The sequence below is a fragment of the Ovis canadensis genome, chromosome 6 (assembly GCF_042477335.2).
Source record: "Ovis canadensis isolate MfBH-ARS-UI-01 breed Bighorn chromosome 6, ARS-UI_OviCan_v2, whole genome shotgun sequence".
Lineage (NCBI taxonomy): Eukaryota > Metazoa > Chordata > Mammalia > Artiodactyla > Bovidae > Ovis > Ovis canadensis.
This window is the reverse complement of record NC_091250.1, coordinates 19725547-19747851: the sequence shown is the minus strand read 5'-3', so window position 1 is coordinate 19747851 and position 22305 is coordinate 19725547. Positions and strand designations below refer to the sequence as shown.

The following is a 22305-nucleotide window of genomic DNA, read 5'->3' as shown; positions in this document are numbered from 1 at the left end:
GATAGTATCAAATGCAAATGAAAGGACAAGTGAAAAGTCAGATGCGAAATGGCCATGGATTTATCAAGGTAGAGCTTGTGAGTGGTATGGCAAGTGGTTGGAAAAACTTGGATGTCATAATCGACGTTGGCTAGGATGTGAAAGAGTGAATTAGAACATTGCTCGTAATGTGAGGGGAGGGAGGAAGGGATTAATTAGGAGTTTGGGATTAATAGATACACAATACTATATATAAAATAGATAAATAAGAAGGACCTACAATATAGCACATGGAACTATATTCAATATCTTGTAATAACCTATAATGGAAAAGAACCTGAAAAGAATATAGACATGTAACTTTGCTGTATACCTGAAACTAACGCAAGATTGTAAATCAAGTTCACTTCAATAAAAGTTAATAAGTAAAATAAAATCATACTTAATGGTGAACAAAGAACATTACCCATAAAATAGTATGAAGTCTCAATATTTAAAAGTTGAAGAGAATTAAGCTGGTAAGAAGTGATGGAGAGACTGAACATTTAGGAGCCCAAACACTCGTTAGTGACTGGTCTTATACAGCGGTCCTCACTGCTCCCCAGGAACTCACTTTAGCTTTGCCCCTCTCTCCCATCTCTGCCTCTCAGTGGCCATTTCCTGTGGGTGTGCTCAGGCACTCAGTTGTGTCTGACTCTCTGTCACCCCATGGACTGTAGCCTGCCAGGCTCCTCTGCTCATAGGATTTTTCCAGGCAAGAATACTGGAGTGGGTTGCCATTTCCTTCTCCAGTGGATCTTCCCATCTGAGGGGTCGAACCCCCGTCTCCTGAATTGCAGGCAGATTCTCTACCGCTAGAGCCACCTGGGTATCTTCCCCTGTTTTAACCACTGGACTCCACCTTTACTCTCTCATTCTCTGTAGATGTCTTTACCTTACATTTCACAAAGCAAACAAAACAAAACAAGAACCAGCCAGATGCCTGCTCTCCTTTGCTTGGAACTGTATAGGAAGATGAGAAATTTTTATCAAGGAAGAGATAGGGAAAACAATATCTTAAAGAGACAGAGAAGTTCCAGTCAAGTCCCCAGAAGACAGGAACCTAGTTACCAAGAGGGTGGCAATAGGGCTGTGAGGTTTTCACCATACAAGGAAGAATCCAGAAAACAAGTGAGCAGAACGGGCAGGGAAGTCAGTCATGAGCAAATGAGTCTTAGGGGCTGATAAACAGAGAATACGAGGATCAGGCTTCTGGAGGGGATTCAAATTCTCATCATTAAATTTCTTCTTGGGGTTAAAGTAGATGGCCACTACAAAAAAGCACACATTTCCATGAAGGAAGCAAGTCTTAACTGGGAGTTAGAGGTATGTGTATGAGAGTGGGGGTGGGGATGAAAAGAGAAGGAAGGAAGTGGAGAGAAAAGCCTTGTTGGCCCCTCATCATTAGCAGAGAGGCATTTCTCACTTTGAAAACAATGCTTCTTTTTCAGGAAGAAGTGGAAAGAACGGACACAATACTATTTGTTCATTAAAGTGAATGAAAGAGGTACAGGAGGATCCACAACGAGTTACTAAGTGAAAACAGTGTTTGACAGAACAGTGTGCGTGTGTATGTGTGTCAGAGAGAGAGAGTGTGACTCTGTGTGTGTGTGAGAGTATGTGTGTTAGTGTGAATGTGAGTGTGTAAGAGTATGTGTGTCAGTATGAATGTGAGTGTGTGTGTGAGAGAGTATATCAGTGTGAATGTGTGTGTATGTGTGTCAGAGAGAGAGTGTGTAAATGTGAGTGTGTGTATGTGTGTCAGTGTGAATGTGTGTGTGGGTGAGTATGTGTGTCAGAGAGACAGCATGAATGTGAGTGTGTGTGTATGTGTGTCAGAGAAAGAGTGTGAAAGTGAGTGTGTGTGTATGAGATAGAGAATGTGTGTCAGTGTAAATGTGTGTGTGTGAGTATGTGTATCAGTGTGCATGTGTGTGTGTGTGTCAGAGAGAGAGTGTGAATGTGAATGTGTGTGTGAGAGTATGTGTCTCAGTGTGAATGTGAGTGTGTTTGTGTGTATGTGTGTCAGAGAGAGAAAGGCCCAGAAGGAGACACACAGATCTCAATGCTAAGCGAGGCTCTCTAGGAGCAGTAGGCATGGAGGGGATTTCAGAGGCTGATCCATGTTTGGTGAGGCCTGAGGCTTATACAATTCTAGAACCTTGCAAATTAGTTATGAAAGACAGTATTTGTTTGGGGGACTGCAAACTCCATTAGCTCCGCAATAAATCTCTCTGTACATGATTTCTATAGTTTTCTCTATGCTTACTGTAGCTTTTCCACAATGAGCCTGGATCATTTTAGAACGAAGAAACCAAAGCAGAAGTTATGTAAATATTTTTAAGGTCAGCCACATTTTCTAATTTACTTACATTAGATTTATTTTGAAATGATCATTAGAGACGGTTTCTAATTAGAAGGACTGCTGAGCTTAAGAGCTTGTGATGTCATTCATGACGTATTTCTAGAAAGGTATCTGCAAAGTTCCTAGCTTGAGCTTACCCTTGAATTCTATTTGTTACATAAAGCACCATAGATAAACATCCTGAAACAAGAGAAAATTCAAAGAACTTATCAGGAAAATCTTGTTTTTTTTTTTTTTTTTCCTTTAAAAAATGGGCATGAATTGTGTGGATTTTAGTAACCCAGTGTAAGTGAGTTTGCGTATATTAGGTTAGCTCCTCCCAATAAAAGAGTTGTTGCTGCATTAAGCACTCTTTCTAATAGCTTGAGCTCCACCTCCCTTTCCTGTAATGACGGTTCCCTGATATCACACTTTAAACTGGAAGGAGCTTCTGTGGAGGGTTTTTTTTTTAGTAACAGGAAGTGACTGTGTAAGAGAAGTTTGCACGGGCTCACTTCGTCCTCTCAGTCGTCAAGGAAGCGCCTTACTGGAAACGATTCAGGGACTCTCCCCTTGCGTTCTTCTCAGTGACCGTGCCGCTGAAGGGTGTATTGAGAAAAAGCAGAAAGTTTTCCTTACCTTCACAGAACAGGGACTTCTGTGACTCGACGTGGCCCCCAGGCTGACCCCTCTGGGATTAGAAGTATTCCTCTCAATCAGACCGAGGATTTTATTATCCAGCTCCATGCTTTCACACCTGCCCCCGGGGGACATGGGAAAGCCACATTTTACAAAGGTAATCAAAAATTATTATATTCGTGAATGACATGGAGGTGTTATTTATGTATGATACCCCCCACCCCTAGAATTTCCAGGTCTCTAATCGCATATTCAGTAGTTGCTGCCATTTGAGAACTTTAAGGAGTACTGAAGTTCAAGCTTCACTTACCCGCACATTTATTCTAAGTAATCTAGTAAGATATAAACAAGTTGCGGAATTTTCACAGGCTGATAACAATGACCAGAACTAAACACTCCCAGTAAGCCAGGTGCTTTACATTCATTTTCTTATTCAGTGGGTACAATTCATTACAGTAGTCAGCATTTACCTGCATTTTACGGATGAACAAACTTGGATTTAGTAACTAACTTACTGATTTATGCAAAGTCAAACTCCAAAACAGTGACAGGGCCAAGATCACACTCAGATGTGTAGGATTCTATAGCTTGTCTCTTGGCCATTTTTGCTCTATGTCTTCAACGAACTGACAACAAATCCCTAGGATTATTTGCCACCAAATGGAAATATCATATCAGAGCCAAAGGGTATCTGGAAGTTACCTTAAAAAGAAGCTAGTCCAACCTGCATCATTTATCTGAGAACCAGAATGAATTGCTTACATTCCCATGAGTATTAACTGATAATGTAAAAATTTAAATCAGATTTTCTGACTCTAGTCCATTTTTCTTTCCATTGTATCATGCTGACATGATGGAGAAATCTTCTCATTAAAAACATAATTCAAGAGAAAAAGGTATTCATTATGTTATTTTTCTTTACATTTGTTTTGTCTTCCTCCTCATTTTTCATCTCCTGAAAACAACCCCTTGAATTGGGGTAGGAATTTGTTTCAGGAATACTTCTCAAAGTTGTCTCCAAGTAAAATAAATAGGGGGATGATCTAATCACATGATGTGGCAGAGGTTACTTGGGCTGTCTGTCCAACCCTCTGCATTCTTTGAGAGTGGCTCCCAGGCAGAGGCTCTGGCAGCCATGCTTGCTGATACTACTTGACCTCACTTCCTTGGTTACAGCTGATTGGACCAAGAGTAAATAACCGATTCCAGCTTGGCCCGTGAGATTCTCTTCTGTGTGCAGAGGGCGCTAAGAATGAAGCAGCTGGGTAGGGAAATGCAGAGCTGTGAGATGGAAAGCCTTCGCAATTTTCTAGTCTTGAATCAACCCTAAGGCATGGCTGCCTTCCTACCCTTATATTCTGCTAATTACCCCATTTCTTTTATAATGAATTATCTGTCTTTTCTTAAGCTAGCCTTTTGGTGTCTCTGACTCTCATATTTCTATTTATACTTTCCTCAGGCTGTGGAATATCTGTGCCTCATGGCCCACAGGCAATGTCACCATATGCAGCTACTGGGTGTACAGGAATCTCTTCATGGCCCCAAAGCTTATATATGTATGGTATCAAGTTTGTTAGCCTATGCCCAGCGTTTCCTGCAGTCCTCTGAGAAGAGTCTCAAAATTCCTTTAATAAGTGCCCCAAATCCTTCAGGTTAATTCGATTACCAATTAATTAATTAGTCCAATGGAATCGGACTAGACTGAATATTAAGCCTCTGAGGCAGCTTTCCTGACCTATTCTGAACCAGACTTGCCTGCCAAGAGGTCACAGTACTTTCTGGTGTTACATTCCTTTGTGACAAACATGTTGTTGAGCCCAAACCCCAGAGGGGATCATTTTGATACGACCCTCTGTGACCTCCAAGGCCCCAAATGACCAGCTCCTGTGCTCTGTTTCTGAGCTCGTATCACCCACTCCCCTCCGCCTTGCCTTTCCAGGCACACTTAGCCCATCACAGAACACACCAGTGTGCTTCTCACACAGGAGCTTGGTGTTTTCACTTTCTTCCACGTGTCTTGCTTCCCCCATGTCCTTCAGAGTCTGTCTCAATTGTTACTTTATTAAGAAAACCTTTGCTGATGAACTTATTTAAAATGGCTTTCTCATACCCATCACTACTGGCCTTTAATTCTAATTTTCTCCTTAGAATTTTTTATGATCTTGATTTCTTATATGCTTACTGTTCTCCCCAGCCCCCATACAGGCTTAATATATGTCCCATGAAAGAAGGGCATTTGTCTGCTTTTATTCGTTGCCCTGTTTCTTGGCACATAGTATGACCTCTCTCCATAAATATTTGTTGTTGAATAAATATCGATGAAGTTTAATTCAAAACATTAACTCAAATCTAACAGTAAATTAGACGCTTATTTAAAATTTATGCAAATAACCTCAGTAACCTCAGATATGCAGATGACACCACCCTTATGGCAGAAAGTGAACAGGAACTAAAGAGCCTCTTGATGAAAGTGAAAAAGTTGGCTTAAAGCTCAACATTCAGAAAACGAAGATCACGGCATCTGGTCCCATCACTTCATGGGAAATAGATGGGGAAACAGTGGAAACAGTGCCAGACTTTATTTTGGGGGCTCCAAAATCACTGCAGATGGTGATTGCAGCCATGAAATTAAAAGATGCCTACTCCTTGGAAGAAAAGTTATGACCAACCTAGATAGCATATTCAAAAGCAGAGACATTACTTTGCCATCAAAGGTCCGTCTAGTCAAGGCCATGGTTTTTCCTGTGGTCATGTATGGATGTGAGAGTTGGACTGTGAAGAAAGCTTAGCACTGAAGAATTGATGCTTTTAAACTGTGGTGTTGGAGAAGACTCTTGAGAGTCCCTTGGACTGCAAGGAGATTCAACCAGTCCATTCTGAAGGAGATCGGTCCTGGGTATTCTTTGGAGGGAATGATGCTAAAGCTGAAACTCCAATACTTTGGCCACCTCATGTGAAGAGTTGACTGATTGGAAAAGACTCTGATGCTGGGAGGGATTGGGGGCAGGAGGAGAAGGGGAAGACAGAGGATGAGATGGCTGGATGGCATCACCGACTTGATGGACATGAGTCTGAGTGAACTCCGGGAGTTGGTGATGGATGGGGAGGCCTGGTGTGCTGCAATTCATGGGGTCGCAAAGAGTTGGACACGACTGAGCGACTGAACTGAACTGAACTGAACCTCAAAGAACTGATAAAGTTGGGACACAAAGGAAGCATTAGCAGAGGCTTTAAAACTCTGCTTTCCTCTATGCAGGTGCATGTTTTGTCGCTCAGCCGTGTCCGATTCTTTGCAACCCCATGAACTGTGACCCTCCAGGCTCCTCTGTCCATGCAGTTCTCCAGGCAAGAGTACTGGAGTGGGTTGCCATTTCCTTCTCCAGGGGATCTTCCCCACCCAGGGATTGAAGCCAGGTCTCCTGCATTGCAGGCAGATGCTTTACCATCTAAGCTGCTAGGGAAGGCTTTCCTCTATAGATCACTAAATAATTGCATGCAACAAAATTATAGTCTTAATATGACATTATGACCCAAGGTTTGGAGTAGAGTGAAAAGAAAATCACGCTACCGAACTTTTAAACACAAACAGAACAAAGCCTTCAAACCCTCGCATTAGTTTCACTGGGTATGTATTATCCTCACCGGGATCTGTTCATTGATTCTGTAATACTTAGCTGATTAGGTCAGGCTCCAGATGTCTTTGCTCAGGGCCCTACCCCTAATCATCCTGATTTTTCAATTAAACTTGAGCCTTAGTGAAGTTAAATACCTTTTCTTAAGGTCACTTGACTTATAAGGGGCAGGATAAGAATGTGTTCTGAGACCTATGACTTTTTAATCTACTTTTGAGTTGCTAGTGAATTGTCACTACAGCAGGACTATAGAGGACTGTGTTATTCCCAAATAATTGGGCTCAGGTTTTCCACTGTGAGGGGCATTTCTGCTTCAGTTCCAAAGAAAACAACCTATCATTGCCCACACTGAAAGTTAGCTGACTTACAGAGTCAGATATCAAGAGAGGCTTGGGAGACAAGCTATGAAGACCACTTGCTTCACCGATGGCCTTTTAGGTGGCTCCTTGTTTTTCTCAGTTGGGAATTATAGATCAGGATGAGATGAGATGCAGGGGGTCTATGAGTCACTCCAAGTCAAATTAAGTACAAAAGTATATTATATCTGTTATATGTTCAATGTATATTTCTGAAGAGAGGGTCAAAATCTTTTTGACCTTCCTAAAAAGGTCAAAGAATGCTCAAACTACTGCACAATTGCACTCATCTCACACGCTAGTAAAGTAATGCTCAAAATTCTCCAAGCCAGGCATCAGCAATATGTGAACCGTGAACTCCCTGATGTTCAAGCTGGTTTTAGAAAAGGCAGAGGAACCAGAGATCAAATTGCCAACATCCACTGGATCATGGAAAAAGCAAGAGAGTTCCAGAAAAACATGTATTTCTGCTTTATTGACTATGCCAAAGCCTTTGATTGTGTAGATCACAATAAATTGTGGAAATTTCTTCAAGAAACAGGGATACCAGACCACCTGACTTGCTTCCTGAGAAATCTGTATTTAGGTCAAGAAGCAACAGTTAGAACTGGACATGGAACAACAGACTGGTTTCAAATAGGCAAAGGAGTACGTCAAGGCTGTATATGATCACCCTGCTTATTTAATTTACATGCAGAGTACATCATGAGAAATGCTGGGCTGGAGGAAACACAAGCTGGAATCAAGATTGCGGGGAGAAATATAAATAATGTTTGATATGCAGATAATATCACTCTTAAGGCAGAAAGTGAAGAACCAAAGAACATCTTGATGAACATGAAAGAGGAGAGTGAAAAAGTTGGCTTAAAGCTCAACATTCATAAAACTAAGATCATGGCATCCAGTCCCATCACTTCATGGCAAATAGTTGGGGAAACAGTGGAAACAGAGAGAGCCTTTACTTTTTTGGGCTCCAAAATCACTGCAGATAGTGACTACAGCCATGAAATTAAAAGACACTTGTTCCTTGAAAGAAAACTTACGACCAACCTAGACATCATATTAAAAAGCAGAGACATCACTTTGTCAACAAAGGTCCATCTAGTCAAGGCTATGGTTTTTCCAGTGGTCATGTATGGATGTGAGAGTTGGACTATAAAGAAAGCTGAGCGCCGAAGAATTGGTGCTTTTGAACTGTGGTGTTGGAGAAGACTCTTGAGAGTCCCTTGGACTGCAAGGAGATCCAGCCAGTCCATCCTAAAGGAGATCAGTCCTGGGTGTTCATTGGAGGGACTGATGTTGAAGCTGAAACTCCAATACTTTGGCCACCTGATGTGAAGAAGTGACTCATTTGAAAGGCCCCTGATGCTGGGAAAGATTGAGGGCAGGGGGAGAAGGGGACAACAGAGGATGAGATGGTTGGATGGCATCACTGACTCAATGGACATGGGTTTGGGCGAACTCCGGGAGTTGGTGATGGACAGGGAGGCCTGGCATGCTGCAGTTCATGGGGTCGCAGAGTCAGACACTACTGAGTGACTGAACTGAACTGAACTGAAAAAGGTAATAATCACTGACCCATTTTAAGTTATCACCATGAGCGGCCACCTTAAATTCAAATCTTACTGTGGCTTTCTTTGTCTAAGAGTACACTTTGATTTAAAAAATGTATTTTTTTTTACCATGGAAAAACTATGAAAAATTTAAAAAATGACTCTTTGAATTAAATACTATTAAGTAAATCTTTATTTGAGGTGGCCTCCTTGTGACATTTCAAGTGAACAGAGAATTATAGAGGCAGTATTCTTGGGCTAAGAGTTTTCCAAGTTGATGGTGACAAAGAAGTCTAGTAAATCCCTGTTAGACCCTTTGCTTACTCATTGCTTGCTTTAAACTTATATGGATATAAACTTCCTGTGCCACTATTGCTCCTTCTTAGCTGTCATTCAAAGAATAAATCAGCCTAGAAAGTTAATAGAAATGATATTAATATGAATTATTTTTTACCAATAGGATAGTAGGTTAGGCCAATGTGACTATGAAGCTTATTTTACAAATAGTTTTCCCTAATTTATGCATGATTTCTGAACTGTTTTTCCTCTAGACTACCATTGAGAGTTAACAATCTGCCCAGTAACCCAGCAATTGGAGGAATCAGAAAGAGGTGTATCAGAGAAAGTATATTTGGAGCCCTCAGACTTTTATTACACATTCAAGGGTCTTCAGTGCAAACATCTCCCCAAAAAATTATCCGATAAAGTCTTTTTATGCCATTGTTTAATAGGCTCATTCAAAGATTACTTAATTATTTAAATTCTACTATTTGATTACAGTCAAGACATTGTTAGTTTGTAGAATCCTCTCTGGTAGAAAAGAATCTCAAGTTTATGGCTTACTGCCTCTTAGGGCATTACCATTTTTGTATCTAGTCTAGTATCTTACTCTAACATTCCTTTATTAAATTGCCTGTAAATACCCAACTCTTCAAATGTTCTTTGAATGGAAACCTCATCAATGGGCTGAATTAAAACTGTGGACATATGTTCATTATGTATTTGTAGAAGAGTTGTGGTTTTAACTCTTTGTGCCTTGTACATTAGCAGCGCTGGATGTCTATACTTTAAACCATGGAATGTCGAGTCACCAAAAGTGACTGCTGGTGGGCACACAAGCCCAAAGCCCCAGACTTGGTTTTTATGGTTGCATGCTATAGTTGCCTCATTAGTACACGCAAGAAGTATAAACTCCTAAGGAAAACAATTACACTCAACAGAGAAAACAGAAGCCACAATCTTGGGAATAACCCAAAGATCACTTAATTTCTCTCTTGCATTTGGAAGACAGAGAAATGAGACTCAGAGGGGTCAAGTGGCAGATAGCAACACCAAGGCAAGAATTAAGGACACTAGTGTTCTTTTTCCCTCAAATGTCCACATCTCCTCCCAGCCTGCCACCAAGGTTGCATGCTATGCTTTGATCTTAAATCATAAGCCAAGTCTTTTTAGGGAAGATTCTGGAGAACAAAGCGTATTTTCAAATATAAGACAAGGATAAATCAATAGCATGTTCTTCTATAATGGAAAAGTTTCCAGATGTTCAAAGACCAGGACTGCAACCTCTGGAGACACAGAATGAGCAGTGTTGTCTGAAATACTACAATCAAGCAATGACTTTTAGGTTTTACTTTTTGTTACTGTAATTAGTAGTCTGAGTGTGCTCCTGGCTATTGGTGGGAGAAAGAAATTACTCAATAAAGAAATTACTCTGTGTAAATGTGTTTTAGATCCATAAGGCATGGTATCTGAATTATTTTAGTAATTGCGAGCTCTAACAGTTGTGGCTTAAGGAGGTAATAGAAGAGAAAACTCTGCTCACAAAATTTTCAGAGTAGCACTGTCCTTGGGCAAGAATGAATACTTCAAGAGTTTAACCCAAGGCTATGTAGCTTAATAATTTTAACAAGTGTCTAAATGTGGTCTTTGCATGTCTGAAAAGAGAGCCTAGAGAATGGCAATATTGCTTATACACGTGAACTCTGTGACTGCCCTCAGCCTGCATACCTGTCTATTGCACCGCTGCTTTTGTGATGTGCCAAGTCGCTGAGCTGATGCCACAGCCCTCTGCCAAAACTCTCGCGGCGGTGCTCTGGGGAAGCGTGCGGGCAGGGGAGCCAGATTGGACCAGAGATAAAGCGCGGCTGCAGGTGCTGTTCAGATCGCGAAAGGTTACAGGTGAGCACAGTTCTGGAGAAACCACATCCTCTTACAACTATTCTGCAGCGATGAGGTTTGGCCTCCTTACTGGGACTGCTCTGAGCTAGTGAAACGTTCTCGTTGACAAGGGCAGAGTGACAGGCTGAGACAGGATACAGCATCGATGAATATACACTGTTTCGATAAGAGATACCGTGATACATGCAAGCCTTGGCATTTTTTTCTGGCTAAATGTTAGCCATCGTGCAGTTCTCGCCTTAAGTATGGGAGGGTGACACAAAACGTTCCAACTATGTATTTCCATAGCAACCTGCATTTGCTAATTAGGCTGCTAATTACCCTTGATGTTAATTGCGCGTTTGCTCTTTTAGATTAGAAACCCTGAAGGCAGGCACGCCTTTAGCTTGCTGATATCGCTGCGCCTCCAGAGCCTCACAATGATCATTAAATGTTTGACAAGAGAACAAGTAGTCAGGAACAACGAGGACTGAGGTCAACAAGGATACCAGGGAATCCTGAAGGTGGGATGCCTGGACTACAACGTCATGGTAGGTTGCTCATCGTTTCTCTAGATGCCTTCTCTCCACCGAGTCCATGTGATTTCTTCCCTCCTCATCTCAGTACTTCTGCCTGTGGGAGAAGGAGCTGAGGAAGTCCTAACAGCTAAGACGACTGTAAGAGGAGACCTTCCTGCTGCAAGCCATAGAGCTTCGGGCATCAGCAAGCAGGGTGCATGGGTGCTAACATGCTGTCTCCCACCCTGCGGACTGTAGCCCGCCAGGCTCCTCTGTCCGTGGGATGCTCCGGGCAAGAACACTGGAGTGGGCTGCTGTTCCCTTCTCCAGGGGATCTTCCCGACCGGGGTCTCACACCTCCTGCACTGGCAGGCAGGTTCTTTTTGGCTTCTCTGGTGGCTCAGATGGTAAAGGCACCTGCAAAGAGGGAGACTCTGGCTTAATCCCTGGGTTGAGAAGACAGCAGCCCACTCCAGTATTCTTGCCTGGAGAATCCCATGGACAGAGGAGTCTGGAGGGCTACAGTCTGTGGGGTTGCAGAGTGGGGCACGGCTGAGTGACTAATACACACAGTGCCACCTGGGAAGCCCCCAGCAAGCAGGGTCCTGGAGGGATTTCAGAGTTGAGGGGTCCTTCCCAATTCCCTGGAATCAAACCTGCAGTCAGGTAGATGCTTGAGAAGTATAAATAAGGATAAAATCCTGTCTAAGAGCAAGTAGTAAGCATGATTCTCTCCTCTTCTAACAAGCTCTGTGTTTTTAAGAGAAATGACCTCGTTTTTAGATCTTAGATCTGCTGGATAGCCTGACATTGGAATATCAGAGTTTGTTACGATGTGAGTTTCTCTATAGGGACAGCAGAAGAGCAAAGAAGTCATCCAAACATTGCTACGCTACCATTTATTACAGGGTTGAAAATACACAAAATAACAGCCTCTAACAGGGCTATAGGAAGGACATAGCTTGAGAATATTATGGTTCAATAGGAGTAGATTCCTTGGTGTTTCTGTTATTATTGTTGTTTTAATATGGCATACTACCATCAAGGTTGTTTTTTATTTACATAAAATTCTATTCTTTTGAAGAAGCAGAGAGTATAAAAAGTGAATACTCTTAAAGATTCAGGTGATAGGAAACGTAATTCTCAACCAGCATTGTAAATAAGTTAAACCTGTTTTTATGTCAAGAAAACCTTGGCACTTACTCTAACGTTTGTATCATGTGGTTAATGCTTTTGCACATTGTCTGCAGAGGAAATATGCTCATATTGATTTATTGAAAACAAAATTGAACATGCAGAGAAAAATTATAAATTTTATTGTGAATGTGGAACAATGGCAGAATATGCCACCCCAAAATATATCACTTCAGCAGAAGGATTATTTTGAACAAAAGATACTTGAAAAACAGCAGATACAAAAATTCATTCTGATCTCCCCTCTTTCTTCCTGCAAACAGGAGATAAAATTAGCTTATGAAAGATGCCCTCCCTATACTAGGAAGAAAGAAGCATTTATATTATCAAGGATAGGAAATTAAGAAGAGGAATCCATATGAACAGACCTCATTAAAATAATTCTTATCTTCCTTTAGCCTCATCATATGTTATAGTTACTTTTCCACAATTGTCTTTCTCTGATCAGTTTAGTACAAAAGTATTTAGATTTTGCCACTTCTTCAGGTCTTCATTTCCTAAGAGGGTTCCCATGTCACAGAAAATCTGTGAGCTTGTCTCTTATTAAGCTGTTTTTTCTTACAGAGCCCAGACAAAAATTTTCCTCCTCTACACTGTTCTTGGAAATAAGCATTTCAGCAGGAACATTATATATTTTATAATTGTGTCTACATCAAAAAAGCAAAGTAGAAAATTAGATCAGGTTATATTCATATAAATATAACCACATTTTGGTGTCAACTATAATTTTCCTTTAATTTATCAAAATGTATTGCTCAGACCTGTACATAATACCAAGTTATGACATTCTCTAGGAGGATTGGAGGACTAAATTTTAAGTCATGTCCAATAATCATAATATTTTTCTCAGTATCTCATCGCTATTTAATATTGACTGTGTGGATTTAGGTAAAAATATCATCAAATAAAACAATATGATCTTAAAATTATTCTCTTAAATCTATATTGTTAAAGTTGAATTTCATTGGGACAAATATTTGAAATGACTTTTTTCTTAAGGAATAGACATTGGCCAAAAAATTTTATTCAAATTATTTTAAATTATTACAAAGGAGGTGAGAAAGTGATACTTCTAATAACTATATCTGAAGTATTGAATAATTTAGACACCATATTCTTGAGAGCTATATAAAATGTTTATGATAAGAGAAATAGTTTACCTTTCTATTTGATTGTTCATTAAGTAATATTTATTTAAACTCTATTGGTTTAAATGTGGATTTCTTACACCTGTGTTGTAGTTTCAAGATGTGACTACAGTTCTTGATTTTAATTCACCAGCAGTTTTGAAATTTGCAGCAGCACATATGAAGGTTCAGAGCCAAGTGAAGACCTCCCAGTGAGGCAGTTTCCAAGCTGAACCCACACTGGATTCATCTACAGATGGTGAAGAAATAATGGAATAAATTATGGAGACATTTCTCCTGCATGAAATTTTGGGGAGATTTTGAATTTGCTAACAAAAGTCACAAACTAGCATATGACAGTTTGATTCTTATCTTGTGATCACATTTTTTTGTCTAGCTGATGAAATGGAAGCCACTTTTTTTGTTGGATTGTTTGCATTAGTTTTGTTAGAGGTGGCACACAATACATGGAAATCGTGATGAGTTATTAGTATGTGTACAGTTGTTTAGTGGCTAAGTTGTGTCTGATTCCTTTGCGACTCTATGAATTCCAGTCTGCCAGGGTCCTCTGTTCATGAGATTTCCCAGGCAAGATTCCTGGAGTGGGTTGCCATTTCCTTCTCCAGGGGATCTTCCCGACACACGGATTAAATCCACATCTCCTGTATTGGCAGGTGAGTTTTTTACCACTGAGCCACCAGGGAAGCTCATGTGTAGAGTAAAGCCTACATATTTAAAGAGAACTGCTTCTGAAACCTTGACACCGAGATACAAATAGGTTCGCTTGCAGCTGGCAACATTGGACTGTATTGATTAAATGGTGCCTCTAGAGGGCAGTCTGCATTCAGTTCAGGTAGAAACTATAGTTTTCTGATGTTGCCCACATTTTCTGTTGATATGGACTTTGAATTTTGAGTTCAGGAGAGAGAAATGTGTGGTGTGCACACTGTAATTTGCTTCCTTTTTTTTTTTTTACTGAATTTAAAATTTAAAAATAATTTTAATTATTTTTTAAATATGTTTTTAAACTTTGCAGTCATTGTTTAACATTTATATAATAGACTTACGCCAAATAGCTTTCCTCCTATAGTGGTACATAAATTTTGTTAAAGATTGCAAAGATCTGTATTCCTTCCTTCCTTCCTGTATTTCTTTCTTTCTTCCACAGTGTTTATATGCAGGTGAAAATGATGAGCCTAGAATTTCTTTTTGTGCCAGAATTAGGAAATATTACAGAACTGGTTAGATATGGGACAATTCCAGCATCAAAGTGAGCGATAATAAAATGTATTGTAACTCATTAAATAAAATAGGATTGGTTAATGTATACTGATAAACATTTAGAAATAGACCTAACTAGGGACAGAAGAAATCTTTTCTTTACATTAGAATAGTGACTAATAAATGCAGAAGAAATCATGGTATTAGAAAATCACTATTTGGCAGCCAGCACAGTATAATTGAAATAGAAGTCTCAATGGATGCTAAAACTCGTGCCTGAATTTTTGATGAGGAATGGGATCTTTACATAATTTCACAGGATCTCCCTCCCCCAGTACTTAGTGAATACTAAAAGAAATACTGAGGAATAACTTTACACTGGAGAATCTTGGCAGATTCCACTTTAATGAAGTGATCAAGTTTAAAATCACCTGTAGTGAGAAAAATCCAGACATCTGATAAGATGCCTTCAGAAACACAACTTCACATTGTGGTATTTCTGCTAAAAATGTGTCAACTGTCAGGTCAAGAAAATTAAGCAAAGACTGGGGAGCTGTTCCAGATTGAAAGAGGCTAAAAATCATGAAAGACTACATGCAGTCTCTGATCCTGGGTTCTATCCTTTTTTCTAGGAAGGACATGAACAGAATAATTGGCAAAAAATTGGATGACCGAGTATTAGATGGTAGTATTTTAGCAGTGTTCATTTTCTGATTTTGATGTGAAGGGGATCAGAATATACCACCCTAAAAAGATGCTACTTTGATACGAGGATTGTTATGATCTCCCTGAAAGCAGGGTATCAATTTCCTTTTGTGAAGGTAGCATAAATTTGGTCCTTTTTCTGTACCAGGATGAGAAAAACAGCTCATCTCTGGAGATGAAGCGCCAGCAGGCACAATGAGCCTGCATAAATAAACCTTATATAAAACACTCCATTCATCTCCTAATTACTGCCCTACAATTTATTGCCCTCTGAAGCCAAACCTTATGTTATTTGCTAAGAAGGGTACAAAACTTCCTGAGTCTGTTTCTTTGAATTTCATTTCTTTTCTGTGAACTCCCATGCAAATAAAAATATTAATGTGTATATTCCTCTTATTCCGTTAATCAGTCTTTGTCAGCTAAATCAGTAGGCCCCCTGACACTGACCCTGAGAGGGTAAAGACAGTTTTTTCTTTCTTGCACTTACATGGGAGAATGTCCTTGGTTGTAGGAGATGCACACTGAACAGTCTAGTAGTAATTTATTTCTGAGTAATTCAATAAAAATATAAAATGTTTTTATACTTAGAAATTCTTGAGAGTTTGAAATTAAAGTAAAAATACATAAATATTAAACCTAAAAAAATCTGATTTGACACATTATCTTATATTCAATATAGAAATCATCTTATGAAAATGAAATTAGCCTTTCATTATGGTACAGAAACTAAGACACAGGCCAATAAATCTCTGAGATTTGTGAAATTAGTGCGAACCAGAACAGAGCAAAGATGATTTAATGTTTTGCTTTGCTTTCCTAAAAGAATGTGGAAAAGATTTTGTGTGAATCAAATGATTTTGATATTCTCTTCTAGCCCAAGGATTCCAAAAATTAAATGAGCTATTTTCACCATAATATTTAAAGCCCAGTTAGGAAAATACACAGTGTAAACTAACAGAACCCCCAAATCTTGAATGTCTTCATCTTTACTCTGTAATATCTGACATTTCATATCCCTGTGGACTTCTCATAGTAAACTTATTGAAAATTGTTCCAATACTCAGATTGTAGAAGACTATTTTTGGAGATGTAGGTTAGTGCCAAAATTGATGACCAGGTGACTCAGTGATAAAGAATTCGCCTGCCAGTGCAGGGGATGCAGTTCAGCCCCTGGGTTGGGGAGATCCCCTAGAAGAGGAAATGCCAACCTCCTCCAGTATTCTTGCCTGGGAAATCCCACGGACAGAGGAGCCTGGTGGGCTACAGTTCATTGGCTGCAAAGAGTTGGACATGACTGAACATGCACGCGTACTATGCACAATAGAACAAAAACTCAAACTCAGAAAGGCTTTTCTTCTCATTTAGGTCAACAATTATTTCTTTAAAATTTCTTTATGTAGTAAAGTCCATTAACTTTCAAAAGCCTATGACCTCATGATTTTGAATGAGATTCCAAAAGAAAGAAATGTGCATAAAAGATTTTTATTCTTTTATTAACTACCTTTTTAAAACACAATGATATGACTTTGAGCATTGAAGAATATCACAGGGATTTAAAATGGATTTTTATCACAGAATTATTTTTAGATACAAAACCTATAAAATAATACTAGTGTTGACCTTGTCTATTTTTGATTATAGAGAATGGATCATTTATCCTTGAGTGAAATGGGAAAAAGAAACACGGGCTTCTCTTTGTTACAAAACATCAAACCACTGTATTCAGCGGAAATTATCAAGGGTCATGATAATGTGAGAAACCAGTAAAGTGAAACAGTTATTTGGTATAAAATTGTTTTTTGTTCTTCAAAAGTCTTTACAAGGTTGACATAAAAATAACTCAGGTGCTTGTATAAATGCAACCATACAAAAACCAGAGGAGGAATTCCTAAAACTGGGTAGGCTGGAATATCTGACAGAAGAGGCAAATCTCACATCTAACTGGCATTTCCAAGATCAAGTGAAAAATCATCTCTAAAGGCCAGGTAGCATTTTTTAGTGAAAATAAGACCAGCAGGTGGGTGAGGTGACATTGTTCTTAGGAGTGATGACAGAATAGATGGGAACAGTGGCATGCTACTAAAAAATGACATTCACTCTTGCTCAGCTGACTTGTCGAAATCTGCACAAGCACGCAGTCCCCGACAGTGATGGCAGTATCTGCTGAGCCCGGCGCTGGGCTAAGCACGGCAGGTGCTTGATTCCATTCACCTCATAGAAAGCCTCCTTGAGTTAGGAACTGCTGCTGCTGTCTTTCAGGTGAGAAAACAGGTTCACAGAGAAGAGGTAACTTGCTCAAGGAAGGTTCTTCTCATTGCATTTCTTTGAGCAGAGCTTTTGTGTAGATTGCCACAAGTAAAGAATTAGAACATATCAACTGTTCTAAGACTGGAAGAGACAGATCTTTTTAATAAGTACTTCTTTTTTCTTTAATAAGGACTTTTGTAAAAAGTAAGAGAAAAAGGACCATGAACAATGTTCAGTTTTTAAAAGCTAAAAATTAGGAACCAGCTCAGGAAGTAATTGTGTTTGCTTGACAGTGTAATGGAGATCATAACACAATTAAATTTAGAATGCCACTGAAATTTGAAAAACCAAAGCATTGGTCAGACTTAATTTTTAAAAATGGGATTATAAATAGCCAGTATTTAGTTCTGAAGATGGAAAAATTAATAATTAATAGTATTAAAATTAGTAATTAATAATTGCTTAAATATTCATTCATATCAAATATAAGTATGCATATCTAGGAAATTTTTCTGTAATAAGTATTTTTTATAATTATTATAATACTAACAGCTTTAATATAGAAAATTTAGGATAAAATCTTGGTAAATTTACCCTTTTCCTTTATATGCATATATATATTTTTGTAAATTGGGACTAGGGGTATATAAAGTACTTTATTTTTTCTAGTCAGAATATTAAAGGCCTTTCCTTTAGTAAGAGATCCATGAGTAGAATAGAAATCCAGTGTAAAACATTCAAGAACAAACATGAACAGACTTGGCTCAAAGTATTAGGTTTAATGAACTTTAATAAAATACTATGGATTTAAAGGACATCAAAGACTGGGAAAAAAACAGAAAGCAGTGAGGCTATCAGGACATTGTACCGATGGGTGATAAAAGTAAAAGTTGTACTCATCAAGTAGATGGCTGTTCAGAGTTAAGAAACTTGATTTTTGACTTAACTGTTAAAGATTTTGAGTCTTCCTTAACATCTAGGTCCAAGCTTAAGTACACATAGGATCTACTTTAAGCCTAGTTATGATAGTGGGACTCACCCAAGAATTCTGAAGGAATATGGCACAAATTTAGGATTTTCCCTCAATATACGTTAGCCACCAGAGACGCAAGGATTGCTAATACTCTTTTAATTAATAAGAATTTCAAAGACCTGTCAGTGAGTAGTATAATTTATAATACAGTTTTAATAACATGAAAGTTACAAGCTGTGGAAAGAAAAGTTTCTCTAAGGACAGATCTTGCTTGATTGATTAAATACACACATATAATCTCTTCATTAAGATTATATGCAAAGGCAATTTAAAAAATTGAGTACATGTAAAAATGTTTTGTCATTTTTTAAAAAATAGATTCTAGAATGGAACTACAGGATGTAAGATTATAGACATTCTGGGTGAGCATAGGGATCTGGTTCCTCTTAGGATCTGGGCTAGGAAAGATTTCATTTTGGTTTTCCTGTAAACTACGGGAAAGAAAAGATTAACGATAACAATGACAGTACAGGAGCCTTTTCAAACCAAAATGCTAAAACGAAAGGAACGGACTATGGGGAAAGATACGTAGATTTAAGGGGATAGGCTGAAAAGTAGTGTATCACCTTCATTGTAGAGAATCACATTCAGAGAAACTATAACCCAAAACATAGGAATTTGATGTGTGTGTGTGTTAGTTGCTCAGTCATGTCCAAATCTTTGTGACCCCACGGACTGTAGCCCACCAGGCTCCTCTGTCCATGGAATTTTCCAGGCAAGAATACTGAAGTGGGTAAGCATTCCCTTCTCCAGGGTATCTCCCAACCCAGGGATACAACCTGGGTCTCCTGCATTACAGAAAGATTCTTTACCATCTGAGCCTCCAGGGAAGCCCTGAGAATGTGATATCTGTGGCCTAAATTTTTAGTTACAAAGAGGTTTACATGGCATCAAAAGCACTGAAGATTTTTTGCCTATGAAATCATCCTCACAGTTCTACAGAGGTAAAAAAGTGAAATAAAAAATGACCCAATTTTATCATTTATCCATTCAATTCTTTCTAGTGGTTGGCACAGGATATAAAGGAGCAGAAGAGAAAAAAAAAATGCCCACACTTGTGGAGCTTACATTCTAGGATTTCTTTAAAATAGCAACTTTTCCTGCCTCCAAACAAACTGTAGAGAATTTGCTGTTAAGTTCATTAATAAAGATGGCTTAGAAGACCCAGTGAGGGCCAAATATGCTGATCAAGAAGATTAATTGCCTTAAGATTATCAAGAGTCCAGTATACCTGCTTAAAAAATGTGAGTTTTTAGGGTTTCCCTGGTGCCTCAGTTGGTAAAGAATCTTCTTGCAGTGAAGGAGACTGAGGTTGGATCCCTGGATTTGGAGGATCCCCTGGAGAAGGAAATGGCGACCCACTCCAGGATTCTGGCCTGGAAAATCCCATGGACAGAGGGCTCTGGTGGGCTGCAGTCCATGGGCTCGAAAGAGTCAGACACGACTTAGTGACTAAACCACTACCATCATATCTGCTTAAAAAATATGAGCAGGTCCAGAGAGAGTGTTAACAAAATCATGGAATATGTTATGAGAAGAACCCATCCTCTCAAAAGTGACATCAGCTCTGTGATCCTAGAGTTTTTCCTCATAAAAGAACTCTTACACATCTGAGGTATTGAAATGAAAAAAAAAAAAAAAGAATTATGGAGTATACTAAGAGATTATCTCTAACATGTAACATTTTTAAAGAGGTCTTTTGAAAAGGGTGTAGATCTTCTGTGATGGCTAGAGATACAAGTTGGAAAAAGTTGGAAAAAAATTAGAAAGTTCAGTGAAACTGGAAAACAAATAAAAAACTTGAGGGAATCCAGATGCCACACAACAGGCCCAGCTGAGAGCACTGTGCAAGGACCAGGGAGAGGAGATAGTTCAAATTCAAAACAACCAAAAAGGAGAAGAAAATCTAGAGGCAATCCAGAGAAAAGGAAACCCGAGACGCAATCAGGGAGACAGACATTGGCACAAACTTAAGGACCCAGTAAGTGATGAACACAAAAGCCGGGAAAAGTTTAATAAAATATTTGTAACATTGGTAGGATACTGAGCTCAAAGATACACAGATAAAGCTTATTGTTACTTCGACAGCAGTTTCCACTGAAAAAGAAAAGAAGTCAGGCATGGGGCCTACAAGAAAGGAGTCGTGCTATCTGTGTAGCTTGGAAATACCCCTGCCTGGTAGAAGTAAGTGGGCAAGAGAAACAAGGACTCCAGGTGCCCTGGCCACAAGTCAAGGTCAATGGATTAGAAAAGGAAGTGGCAACTGGGAACCACTGATTGAAGATTTCAACCATGACAAGCTGAGAGACGTGAGACTACACTAATAACTGAACTGATGTTTATCTTCCAAATTCCCCTGCGCTGAACTGGAACTCCTTCTGTGTACCACGCTGCAGTGGCTGGGGAAGAGGAATGGATCACGTCAACCCAAGTCACAGCGTCTGGAGTGGAAACATCCTTCTGCCACCCTCAGATAAGACAGGAAGCTTGCTTCATTCTTTTGAGGTGATACAGCAGGTACCTTGCAGGGCAGCTCAGTGACAGAAGCTGCATGGGTGGCTGTTTCAGGGCACCTGGGAGGCCCTGGGAGGGCTGGGGTGAGGACCCGTGCTCCTCTTGCCAAGCTGGGCACCCCTGCGTGGGGCTGCACACATCCCGAAGAACGAGCCCCTGTTTCTCAATCACACACAGGCAGTCTCTGGGCTAGCGGTGCCCTGCTAACCCTGTCTCCTCTTAAACCATCGTCACAGGCCAAGCCCTCAACCTGGCAACTGGGGTGGCATTTGGCATTTCTTTTCTGTGTTAAGACATGGCAACCCCTTGGAATCAGTTCCTTTACTGCCCCCAAATGGACAGGCACACGAAAGGAGACTCCTCTTGCCTTTATTCTCACCCAAATAGGTGACACCCTGGACAGCAAGGCGATCACACCAGCCCATCCTAAAGGAAATCAACCCTGAATATTCATTGGAAGGACTGATGCTGAAGCTGAAACTCCAGTCTTTTGGCTTCCTGATGTGAAGAGCCAACTCATTGGAAAAGGCCGTGATGCTGGGAAAGATTGAAGGTGGGAGAAGGGAACGACAGAGGATGAAATGGTTGGATGGCATCACCGACTCAATGGACATGAGTTTGCGCAAGCTCTGGGAGATCGTGGAGGACAGGGAGGCCTGGCGGGCTGCAGTCCATGGGCCGGCAAAGAATTGAACACAGCTGAGCGACTGAACAACAACAAAAACCACACCTGAGAGTATTAAAGAATTGGTTTACTGGGACAACAGCAGAAAAGGGTTTTGATGAAGGGGATACTATCCCAATTATGAATTCCCTTTGCATAATCTCAGATTAAGAAGAGGACACTTTAGAGTCCAAGATTTCTCAAAAACCTCACAGTAGGGGCCTCAAGTGTCTTTATTTAGACCCAGTTTTTCAAAACTGTACCTAGTTAGAACTTGCTAGGCTCAGGGGTTTTCCAGACTTCTGAGCAACATTTTTCATCTTTACACAAAGTTCTGGCAGTTGGCAGCTACTGGATCATCGGCAGTGTCTGGATGCCAAAGG

The 22305-nt window shown here is 39.8% G+C and overlaps 1 protein-coding gene across 2 annotated transcripts in view; it reads right to left on the bottom strand.

Moving 5' to 3' along the window:
* The window catches only part of TNIP3 (TNFAIP3 interacting protein 3), a 121231-nt gene that overhangs the window by 63914 nt on the left and 35012 nt on the right, over positions 1-22305 (bottom strand). For both annotated transcript variants that reach the window (XM_069593361.1, XM_069593362.1), the window contains one exon: positions 3002-3119. In XM_069593361.1, coding sequence (XP_069449462.1) covers positions 3002-3119 — 118 coding nt within the window. The remainder of the gene's footprint in view (positions 1-3001; positions 3120-22305) is intronic.